Here is a 12,284-nt window from a genome sequence, read left to right on the forward strand (position 1 = left end):
TGAGCTGTTTTCAGGCTGCACAGCAAAAAATTTTTAGTTTAATGAGACAAAGGCAGAAATTCAGAGTACATTTGAAATAAGACAAAGCTAACTAACATAACTTTTCAGCAAGACGTGCGAGTTTATTTTAAGTCAATAATTGTTTAATGTTGATTAAAAATATGCTTTTGTTCCATTGGCAGATAATTTCACTTATGACGAGACATTTTTTACATTACAACTGAAATAACGTTTTGTGTTTTTGCAGTGTAAAACAGAAGTTTTAGTTTTTAGTTTTGATTTATTATTGGAGAAGAAACATTGATCCAGACATATTTAAGTTTCTTATAATCTCATCCATAAATCAAATCAACAGCAAATACGTTTCATTGTTGCCAAGTTTTATATTACTTGGATCAAAGTTTCAGCTGATTTCTGGTTTAGTGTCCTGTGTGCAGGGAGGGTTAGAAACCTAAAGGTGGGAGTTTCACCTTCTGGTTTAAAATGTTTCCACTTCCTGTTCTGCAGCTGCTGCAGAGGCTGCTAGACGACCGCAGGCCGACCGTGGAGATGATCCGCGCGGAAGGCGCCCGGATCGCAGCCACGGCGGATTCCCAGGACCGGGAGAAGATCCGGGTCCAGCTGCAGAGTCTGTCGGAGCGATGGTCGGACCTGCTGGACAAGGCCGGCGGCAGGTAAACCCCCCCGGCCGCACCGAGCAGATCCGGTTCCACCAGAACATTGGATCCGGTTGTTTTCAGTCACTCATCACTGCAGAATCTTGTTTAGTCCTGGGAAAGAGACATCAGATATTTTCACAGCAGTTTAAAGAATTAGTAGAAATGATTAGTAGGATTAATTGTGATTAATCAAAAAATTGCCAATTGATTAATTAACTGGAGTGTGAAGGCTATAAATGATTCTGAAACTGATCAAACGTTCTCTGGAGGAATGTTAAGCTGTTATATTTTAGCTAATAAAATGTCCAACCTCCTGTTTAAAAATGACAATCAATTATTTATATGCATCTTTTTATGCGTTTCTAAAATTGCATAAAAAAGACTTAAATAGTTAAACAAAAAATTTGCTGAATGTGCTAATTTTTTATTGAATTAATTAATTAATGGTAAAAATAGTTGATAATAAGAGCCACGTGGACGTCGTCAAATCTCCTGCTTGTATCCTGTTTTGTTCTTCTGTTCTGGAAAAATGTTTGGTTCCTGTGGTCTAAATGTAGTTTATATTTGTGAAACCACAATAAAGAGTCATCAGAAAGCTCAATCTCATTTCACAATGATGCTTTGCACAATGGTGGAAAGCATGAAACATGATTAAACCGTCTGCCGCAAGCTTTTCTTCGTGCTCACAAACTCATACAGGCGAGATAATATTTCAGCTGTTAGCAAAACTGATTTGTGTCTGACAAATCCGTTTAGAAGAAGCTTTAGGTAGACTTGTATCTAATAAAAACTCCATGAATATTTAATAAAATGGGCTTACATGACAAGAAATAAGCCTGCGAAAGCAATAAAATACGAATAAAAGTCCCAATTTTCCGTCCCGTCTCAGGCAGCGGCAGCTGGAGGAGCTGCAGGTTCTGGCTCTGCAGTTCCACGAAGCGCTGGAGCCGCTGGGAGAGTGGCTGAGCGCCACCGAGAGACGCCTGAGCTCCGCCGAGCCCATGGGAACCCAAACGGCCAAGATCACCCAGCAGATCGTCAAGCACAAGGTACCGTCGGCCGACAGAACCGGCACCGGTTCTGAAACCTGAAGACAAGAGACTTACTGACTAGATTAGGGACAAGAACCAACAAACGGTCATGTCGGCCTTCATAGAGAATCAATACAAACATAAATGGATTAATTGTAATTAATTTTGATTAATCGATTATCAAAAGTGTCGACTAATTTAGTAATCAGTAATCTGAAGTATACAGACTCAATAAAGGCCATTTACTGAACAAAACAACATATTCAGAGCAGAAGTTGATCCAAAACTGTACAAAAAATTTACACATTTTCCACTTAAGTCTGTAAATTTGTTTTAGTCAAAACTCCTGAAGTGGCAGAGTGACTTCACCCAGTTCAGATTTAGGAAATTACTGCTACGGTATTTCATTTTACGCAATAAAATGTTTTTCTTACTTAAAGAAGGAATTTAATTATTTGTATATTTTAATGTATTTCTAAAATAGTATGAAAAACACTTAAGTTTTAAGTGAAAAAATCTGTTGAATGTTCAGTTTTTTTATCCGATTAATCAAATGCTAAAATAATTGTTACTTGCAGTCCTGAAAGTGGTGAATAGTTTTGTAATTTGTGAATCATTGCAGATCAAAGCTCAACACCAATCCCGTTTAGTCTTTCCTCAATCAATAAATCCAAAACTGATTTCTACTATAAATCGAAGAGACATGGTATCGAACATTTTACAGATGATTTAAATACAACTGGAATGATTTAAATGGAACTTATTTGGACAAAGGAATCCACAAAATAGAAAGTTTTTATTTCATGAATTTCATAATAAAATTTTTTTAAACAATTTGAAAACAGCCAAATAAAATGTAACATATATTTCTCAAAGATACATCGGCTTTTTGTTGCTCATTCTGTTCAACAAAGTGTCATTCATAAAGGACATTTGGGCTACGGCCCCCCTGCTGCCCCCTTCTTGGTGCGCCTCTGCTTTGTGGCGTTCCTGAAAACACAATATCTTTGTCCAAAAATAATCTGAAAACTGTAAATAAAAAGAAACAAATCCAACATCCATGTTGTTTCAGTTTATCATCTTTCAATGTTTGTATTGTTCTTATTTATAATTTCTCATCTGCATGCTCTTACTTTGTGTTTTCATCCATCTGTTTTCTGTTGCTTTTATTTTCCTTTCTCATTTCTCCTCATATAAAACACACACACACACACACACACACACACACACACACTTCCCAGGCGCTCCAGGAGGACGTTTCCTCCAGAGAGGCTGAGGTTGACCACCTCGAGTCCCTCAGCCAGTCTCTGTCCCCGCTCAGCTGTGCGGCCGATCGTGATTGGCTGTGTGAGCGCGTGGGGGCAGTGCGGTCGGGTCACTCCGAGCTCGCCGATTGGTGCGCTGGGCGGGCGGCGCTGCTGGATCAGGCGCTGGCCAACGCGCGGCTGTTTGGTGAGGAGGAGGTGGAGGTTCTGAACTGGCTGGCGGAGGTGGCTCAGAGACTGGGTCAGGTCTCGGTCCAGAGCTACCAGCCCCAGCTGCTGGCCGAGCAGCACAAACACAGTCTGGTACGACCTCAACACTGAAAAAACTGAATCTCACCAAGTATTTCTGCTCTAGTTGCTGTACAAATACGACAAAACTAACCTACTAATTTCTCTTCCTTAATGTTGATGAAAAAGTAAATAAAACAGTGAAATAATTTCCCATTGGACGTTTTAAGCTAAAGTTTATTTACAGAATGAATTAGTTTAATGTTGCTGAGCATGTTAGCATAATCTAACATGATGACAGCAGTTAAGCTAATGTTAACTTTCCAGGGGTTTTTTCAAAAGCTAAATTTGATTTATTTGTTACTGGCTTACATTTTAGTGTAAGACAACACAATAACAATAGCATTTAAGCTAGCATTAGCTTTGACTTGAAAACCAAATTTAGTGTTAGCCATCACGGTAGTGTAAAGCTAACACGATAAAGATATCATTTAAGCTAACTTTTATTTGTTAAACTAAAAGCTAAACCAAAATGATTTTGTAAGATTTTATGTTTTTGAAGTGAAGGAAATAAAAAGCAGCTTTTGCCTTTTTTTGATTTTTTTAGAGAAACAGCAGAAATATAAAACATAAATGAATCTGTTTTCTGTTGTTTTTCTTCTTCAGGCTCTTAATGAAGAAATCCTGAGCAGGAAGAAAACTGTGGATCAGGCCATCAAAAACGGACAAGCGTTACTCAAACAGACCACAGGTGAGCTGCTGTCAGTGTCCTGGATGTCCCACCGGATTCATACGGATTCTTAATTTTAATTTAGCATTTTCTAGGTTTGGAAAGTGCTTGACAATAATAAATGTCAGGAAATAAGGAATTGAAACCGACTTTTTGTTCATTTCTGTTGTTTTTATATAATTGTGGAAAACTTGCCTTGAAAACTCTTGAAAAGTCCTTGAATTTGACTGGTTCCATGACGGGATGCTCTGCATTTTCCTGCCAGGTGAGGAAGTGCTGCTGATCCAGGAGAAGCTGGACGGGATCAAGTCCCGTTACGCCGAGATGACGGCCGGCAGCAGCAAGGCGCTCCGCACGCTGGAGCAGGCCCTGCAGCTGTCCACGCGCTTCGCCGCGGCCCACGATGACCTCAACCAATGGCTGGACAGCGTGGAGGCGGAGCTTAGCAACGTGGAGCCTGACGCCTCACCTGCCTACCAGGAGAGACAGAAGGTGGGGGAGTTGTGTTGTTTGTTTTATTGAAACAAAAATAATCCTCTTCGTGAGACTATCTGAGGAAAACAGGGTCTTCAGTCAGAGGCTTCTTCAAATTCGCTGTGATACAGACTGCTACAGGAGGTCTACAATAATCTTTGAATTAATATGTGTTGGACCCTTTAATTTTCCTTTGGGATTAATAAAGTATTTTTGAGTGTGAAAGTTTGTGCTCGCTGTTCAGCTGTTAACGTTTATTTTTAAAGCTGATTTCAGACTTTATTTAGAGGCATAAAGGTCGTTTTAAACACGTTTAATCACAGTTTTAAAAGTCATTCATATTTTCTTTAATGAGTCGTTGCTTTCTGTCTGTAACGGTTCCAGCATCAGCCCACCCACAGCTGAGTTTCCATAGAAATGCTCTTTATTCTTGGACCTCAGCAACATTTTTTGAAAGAATTTCTGTTTATGTAATCTGTTTCCTGTCTCCAGGTTTGGCCAGTTTGAGACGATATTTTCATGATGTGACATTTAAAATGCTTTTAAAAAGATAAACGAGACGCATTCAGCTCCAGGTTGCTGTGTTTTTAGTTTTTATGTTTGGGTTTTTTGCTGCAGGAGCTGAAGAAAGTGTCTGCTGAGAAGCGGCTGGTTCTGGACACGGTGAACGAGGTGGGCAACGCCCTGCTGGATCTGGTGCCGTGGCGCGCACGCGAAGGCCTGGACCGGCTCGTCGCCGACGCCAACCAGCGGTACCGACACGCCGATGAAACCATCACTCAGCGTGTGCAGCTGGTGCAGGCTGCCATCCAGAGGTCGCAGCAGGTACTGCAGGAAGCATCCAGTTATTGAGAAATTTGTTTTGTTCTTGTCTTTTAATCACTGTGAATTATGGATGCAGTTAAATTCAGTTCCAACCAGAGGAGGGAAGACTGTCGGAGTAGTGATACTCTATCTGGAATATAATTTCTGGGTAATCCTCTGACTTCATTAATCGATAACTGAAACCTTTGGCTCAGTATGAGGAGGCGGTGGACGCAGAGCTGGCCTGGGTCGGGGAGACGGAGCGGAAGTTGGCGTCTCTGGGCCCGCTGAGTCTGGAGCCGGACGTGACCGTGGCCCAGCTGCAGGTGCAGAGGGCCTTCAACATCGACATCATCCGACACAAAGACACCGTCGACCAGCTGCTCAGCGTCCGAGACGAAGTGCTGGAAGCCTGCAGCGACGCCCAGAAGGACGCGCTGATGGTACGTCGCCAGCCTCTCATTACAGAGATAATCAATTAATCAATTAATCGCATGAGTAATTAACATCAGCGCCATAATTTCTAATGTGATCATTAATGCTTTTTGAAGAATAACTTTGTTTACAGAAACTTTAATAATCTACTTATTTCTGGTTTTTGTTTTGTTCTTATTCGTTGATTTTTGTTCTGTTTTACTTTGGATATTTAAAATCCAGTCCCAGTTTAGTGTGTTCTGTAAAAACATCAAGTTTATTAGTCTTTGAAAGGCTGAACTGGCATTTAGGGCTGAAGCGATTAATCATATTAATCATGATTAGTCTGTTAGTGATATAATCAGCTAATTTAGTGATTGGTTAACTTTTAACTGCGGTACACAGACTCTCAAAAGGCCACTTGCTGAAAATACCAACATTTTCAGAGCAGTAACTGAGATTAAAACACTTGTGTCTGTAAATATATTTTACCCAAAACTCCTCAAGTGTTTTATTTTTCTTCTCATTCAGTATTTATCTATTTACATCTTTTAATAATTTCTGTCATCGTCCAGCAGTATTTGTTCTGACAGCGTTGCAGGAGATGAAGACTATCGGTAATAAATGTGATGCAACGCGTTAACTCCTCCCTCAGGTGAAGACGGATTCTCTGAGCTCGCGTTACGACACGGTGAGCCAGAGCCACAGCGAGCGGTTCTCTGCTCTGGAGCAGGCTCAGGTTCTGGTGGCTCGGTTCTGGGAGACCCACGAGGAACTGGATCCGTGGCTGGGCGAGACCGAAGCCCTCATCACTCAGCTTCCGCCTCCAGCGATCGACACGGACGCTCTGCGGCTGCAGCAGGACCAGATGAGGGTAGAACATGTTGAACAATTTTATTTTATTTTTTAACTTCTTTTATTTGGAAAAATACACAAACAGTGAAGAAACATGTAATTTGTTTTTACAGTTGTTTGGTTTAAATGGTTTGGTGGTCGTGTGAAATCGATGGGACAAAGATGAACAATCTTCATCACTGATCGAGTTATATAAAGTATTGACAGCATTTTGCTTTTCCAGACAATTTTTTTTTCTCTAAGACTCAAAGCTCTTTACTGCCCCCTTGTGGGTAAATAAGGAAAAGACAAATAACTTCTTTGAGACCAGGTTTTTAACGCGTACATCATTCTTGTTGGGTTCAATGTCTTAGTCGTCTCAATGTTTTAATTGTGTTGTCTAATTTGCATAGTTTAATTTTGCTGGATTAAATTCTGCAGGTCAGATTTTATTCTCACTTTGAAGGATTTTTCTCTGCAGCTGCTCAGGGAGTCGATCGCAGAGCACAAACCTCACATCGACAAGCTGCTGAAGATCGGGCCGCAGCTGGCCGAGCTCAGCCTCCAGGAGGGGGCGACGGTGACGCAGCGCTACACCGAGGCAGAGAGGCGCTACCTGGCCATCAAAGAGGAGGTCAAAGGTCGCGCCGGAGCGCTGGACGAGGCAGTGTCCCAGTCTGCACAGGTACGGATAAATCCATCCTCCAGCTGCAGGATTCCCTCATGTCTCCATTTACTAAAAATAAACGTGTTAAAGGACGTCGTTACTAAACAGCATGAAGTTTCTGGTCGTTTTTGAATGTTTCAAAATGTTTTTGTGGTTTTTCTGGAAACTAACGAGGATTTATTGCATCGTTTTTTTAGGAAGGGGGTCAAGAAAACTTTTTCCTCTTGGTTTGCATCTCTAATCAAAAACGCAAACAAAAACTAACAAAGGGTTCCTTCACAGTCTGGAAACTAAAACGCTGCATTTCAGTGTTTTCCAGATCTAAAACAGAAAAGTTTTTAAAATTATTTAGGATATTTAAAAAACTTTATTCCATTTCTGATTGTCAAAATGAAAAATTAAAGTTTCTCAAAGTAAGTTTCTTCATTAAGCCATTCATCCATCCATCCATTCATCCATCCATCCATCCATTCATCCATCCATCCATTCATCCATCCATCCATCCATCCGTCTGTCCATCCATTCATCCATTCATCCATCCATCCATCCATCCATCCACATTCTTTTGTTTTTGCAGGTTGAACATTTCAAACTTGTTGAAAAATTGACTGTAAAAATGTTTAAAAAATGTTTAAAAAATGTTTAAAACATGTAGGAACCCTGTAAAAAACTTTTAATATGTAATGTTTCTCCAGAAACCACAGAATACAAGTTTACCTTTTTATCTGAAACAGATATTTAATTTCCTTATGAGGGGAAATGATCCATTTACAGAAACAGATCTGTTGGGGGATAAAACCATCTTTTTGTTTTTATTTTTGTTATAGCAGCTCGTTTAGCCAGCAGTCGACGGTTTATGTTTTGTTTTTGCATCATTCCTGATGTTGCAGCTCCAGTCTAATTTCTCATCTCTTGAGGTTTCACCGTATCAGCGTGTTGCTGCTGTTTGTTCTGCAACTGAAAGCATGACTGACTGAACTCACCGTGTTGTTTCTCCACCCTCCACCCCTCCTTTAAACCACTCCATGTCTCCCCCACCCACACTTTTCCCTCCATCTTTGTCTCCTCCCTCCTCTCCACATTCATCCTTCTCACCCTAATCCACCCTAATCCCTCGTTCATTGTGGGATGTTGCTGTGTGTGTTGTTGCCCCTCACCTCCATTTTCTCCATGGTCACTGCTCACTGCAATCACCCAGCTGGTAGAGGTAAGACATCAAGCCTCCACTCCGATAGAAAGTAGCTCCAATCTGCTCAGTTTCAGCTCTGTGACGTCGACGCTGAAACAAAAACCTTAAAGTAAAATCTTCCTAAAGTACAGGAATGTCTGAAAAATAAGAATGTTTTGAAAGCTCAATATTTTCTGTCCTTCATTTCAGAAAGAGAAACTCAAATATTATATTGATTTTAGAGCTGAAACGATTAATCACGATTAATTGATTAGTAAAAATAATAATGAACTAATTTAGTAATTGAATAATCGCTGTCTTGTGTATACAGACTCCAAAAAAGAAAATTTACTGTAAAAGCAGTAAATTCAGAGCTTTATTCAGAGCAGTTTCACCTGGTTCAAATGATATAAAACAAAACTCTCCTTTTTATTTATTCCTCTGTTACAGTCAGCAGATCAGCCCTTCGCTGTATTCAAACATCAATATGAGAAATGCTTCTCATATTGATGTTTGAAATATTCTCCTTAGCTGCAGATGCATCCGTTGCTACAAATGATCAATAGTTTCTAATTGAATGCAATGTTTCTGCAAACCTTTAATTGATTTGATTTAAAAAAATAACTGAATTGTTTTAGTTTTATGTGTTTCTTATAACATATTAAAAAGGCTTAACTGAAGGGGTTTAATGAAATATCTTCAGAATATTACATTTTTAAAACCTAATAATTGATTAATCAATTACTGAAATAATTAGTATTTTCAGGTTTTCATTATATCTGAACCAGAAACATTGAAATTAAAAGAAATAAATGCTTGAAATATTTCACTGTTTCTCTTTCTGCAGTGGGGAAAAATGTTAAACTTTTTCACAACATTAAATTTGTTTTCCAGATCCGTGTTGTAGCAGCAGAAATGTTTCCCTGAGTTTTATTTTGCAATGATGGATTTTTCTTACATTCCTGAAAATAAAATCAAGACTTAATGGTTTGTTTTGTGTAAAATATTCCCTGCAGTCTGTTTAATCCTTCCCCTGTTCTGTAGAGTTTAGCTCTGAAATGTTTAGTGACATGTTGAGATATTTTTATTTAAAGGAGCAGTGATTCCCAACCTCTTGTTTTAGCTGCACATGCATTGTTAAAAATCCACTTTCTGAATAAGTGATGATGGATAAAACAAACATTTTAACTGCAAAGCATTGGCAGCATTTTAAAGAGTTTCATTTAAACTAAAATGCTCTCAAAGTGGGAGAAACAAGCGGATTTCCACGTGCAATAAATAAGTGCAATATGGCTGCCAGCATAATAATTAAGCAGGAAAATAGGAGTTTAACCTTCAAAAATAAATATATAAAACTATATATGCATATTTATTAGAAGTAAATCTATTCTTATATATTTATATTAAAAAATGTAATAAAAAATAAGGATAAAAGAATAATGAATTCAAATGTCCTAATTTAAAAATAAATACATTTTTTTTAAAAATGTCTTCTTTGCAAAGTAGAACCAAAAAACAAAAAACAGGACGATGATCCTTAACAGCAGTAGATCTAAAAGAACAAAGGTATTTCAATGGTCTAGTCAAAGTCCAGACATCAGTCTGATTGAAATGCTGTGGTAGGACCTTCAACCAAATATCTGTAACCCTGAAATAATCGGAGGAACGTTGGAAAGAAGAAACTTCCTGCGAGTTACTGAAGCTTCTATTAATTTTTATCGTGATTAAATAACCTGAAGAGAAAATAAATCCTGATTTTAGTGTTTCTTTTAAGTTTCACCTGCTGTAGGTTCATCAGAGCTTCTGTTGAAACTAATTTAATTTAAGTTGCAAAAGTTTATTGAAGAAAGAAATAGATAAATTTATGAATGATATCATGTAATTAGATTCAAACTACATGAAGGAATGAACGTGTGACTGGCTTGATCAAGTTAATTAAACATCTGCAACTACTTCTCTTTTTTTCTTCCTGCACTTTCAAAAGCCTTGAATTAGAGTTAGGAGGAGGAGTGTAACCTTTTTATGGGGTTATAAAGTTGGGAATCACTGTTTCCTTAAAGATCCTCCTGCATTCACATCTCATCATGTCCCACTTTCAACACGTTACTCAGATTCTGATCCTCCTCTTCGTTTCTCTCCCCTCAGTTCCACGACAAGATGGATCCTCTGCTGGAGACTCTGGAGGCGGCGGTGCAGAGGCTGCGGCAGCCTCCGCCGGTCGCCGCCGAGGTGGAGAAGATCCGGGAGCAGCTGGCGGAGCACCGCGCTCAGGGGCTGGAGCTGGACAAGCTGCTGCCCAGCTTCTCCGCCCTCTGCTGCCGCGGGGAGGAGCTGATCAGCCGGGCGGCACACGACGACCCGGCGGCTCAGGGTGAGGCGCCGCGATGCGTCTGGTTTTACATAAAGCTCAGGAAATAAGCGCTGAAACGATTAATCGTGACTAATCGACTAATACAGTCCACTAATTTAGTAATCGATCAATCATTAATCAAAAAAAGACAATTTACTGAAGAGCAGTAATTAAGACAAAACTGTATAAAAATATACATTTTGCATTGAAGATGAAGAAAAACTTTCTCTGTAAATATGTTGTTCTTAAAACTTCTCAGATAGCAGTTTTTATCTTCACTTTGTTCAAATTAGCAGATCTGTCCTATGCTGAGTAATAACTGGTTCACTGAGAAATATGTATTATATTCCATTTTTTATACATTTAATCATCAGAATAAATGATTGATCATCAGAAGAATCGTTGGTTGCAGCCCTAGAAGAAGTAAAACTTTTCTTCTTCTCCCCTCCTGCAGCTGTTCGCTCCCGGCTCCTGCGTTTGCGCTCCCTTTGGGACGAGATCCGGCAGCGAGCCGAGGAGAGAGAGAGCAAGCTGAACGACGTCCTGGACCTCGCCGGGAAGTTCTGGGCCGACGTGGCGGCTCTACTGAGCACGCTCAGAGACTCCCAGGACATCGTGAGGGAGCTGGAGGACCCCGGGGTGGACCCGTCGCTCATCAAGCAGCAGATCGAAGCCGCCGAGGTTCAGAGGATGATCCTAACAGGACTAGACTCTCTGCAGAGTCGCACCGTATTTGTTGAAGCTTAAATTCCTCGTTGTGTCCACCAGGCCATCAAGGCGGAGACGGACGGCCTGAGGGAGGAGCTGGAGTTCGTCCGGACGCTCGGTGCTGACCTCATCTTCGCCTGCGGAGAAACTGAGAAACCTGAAGTCAAGAAAACCATCGATGAGGTGGGAAAACTGAAAGGAAAATATTCTCTTCCCCATTTCATCCTGACCAATCAGAAGCTGTTAGGTTGTGACTTAAACAGGAGAAAGGTCCAGTGTGTCTGGTTGCCTTTTGTGTCTGTTCAGATTTGGTCCACAAACAGAATATTTGCAGATTGATGTCACTGAAAACAAACAGATTCTCCACACCGACTCCATCCTGTCTGTGTTCCTGCCAGATGAACGCTGCCTGGGAGAGTCTGAACCGAACGTGGAGGGAGAGGATGGAGCGGCTGGAGGAGGCCATGACCGCCTCAGTTCAGTACCAGGACGCCCTGCAGGTCCGCTCAGGGTCGCTATGGTTACGCTGCAGTCCTCAGAATCAGGGCTTATGTTTTACTACATTTATTTGTGTTTGTAGTCCATGTTCGACTACCTGGACAACGCCGTGATCAAGCTGTGCGACATGTCGACCGTAGGAACCGACCTGGGAACAGTCAAACAGCAGATAGAGGAGCTCAAGGTTGGTCCGGTCTCCTCCTGATCGGTACCGCTTACGGTTTGCATTGTAAATCTGACCCGGCTGTTTATCGGTCACCGCCCCCGAGCAGCAGTACAAGGTGGACGTCTACCAGCAGCAGATCGACATGGAGAAGCTCTGCCACCAGGGGGAGCTGCTGCTGAAGAAAGTGTCGGACCAGACGGACCGGGACATGATCCAGGAGCCGCTGACAGAACTGAGACACCTCTGGGAGAATCTGGGAGATAAAATCACCCAGAGACAGGTAATAAC

At 40.8% G+C, this 12,284-nt stretch overlaps 1 protein-coding gene across 1 annotated transcript in view; it reads left to right on the top strand.

The window, feature by feature from the left end:
- Positions 1–12,284, top strand: part of macf1a (microtubule actin crosslinking factor 1a) — a 204,722-nt gene that overhangs the window by 169,447 nt on the left and 22,991 nt on the right. The window contains exons 60-74 of the mRNA XM_044139234.1: positions 508–674; positions 1,549–1,708; positions 2,932–3,258; positions 3,850–3,934; positions 4,179–4,405; positions 5,006–5,212; positions 5,407–5,634; positions 6,261–6,479; positions 6,921–7,124; positions 10,420–10,645; positions 11,079–11,305; positions 11,393–11,515; positions 11,731–11,832; positions 11,913–12,014; positions 12,103–12,276. Coding sequence (XP_043995169.1) covers positions 508–674; positions 1,549–1,708; positions 2,932–3,258; positions 3,850–3,934; positions 4,179–4,405; positions 5,006–5,212; positions 5,407–5,634; positions 6,261–6,479; positions 6,921–7,124; positions 10,420–10,645; positions 11,079–11,305; positions 11,393–11,515; positions 11,731–11,832; positions 11,913–12,014; positions 12,103–12,276 — 2,778 coding nt within the window. The remainder of the gene's footprint in view (positions 1–507; positions 675–1,548; positions 1,709–2,931; positions 3,259–3,849; positions 3,935–4,178; positions 4,406–5,005; positions 5,213–5,406; positions 5,635–6,260; positions 6,480–6,920; positions 7,125–10,419; positions 10,646–11,078; positions 11,306–11,392; positions 11,516–11,730; positions 11,833–11,912; positions 12,015–12,102; positions 12,277–12,284) is intronic.

Source organism: Gambusia affinis, linkage group LG14 (assembly GCF_019740435.1).
Source record: "Gambusia affinis linkage group LG14, SWU_Gaff_1.0, whole genome shotgun sequence".
Classification (NCBI taxonomy): Eukaryota; Metazoa; Chordata; class Actinopteri; order Cyprinodontiformes; family Poeciliidae; genus Gambusia; species Gambusia affinis.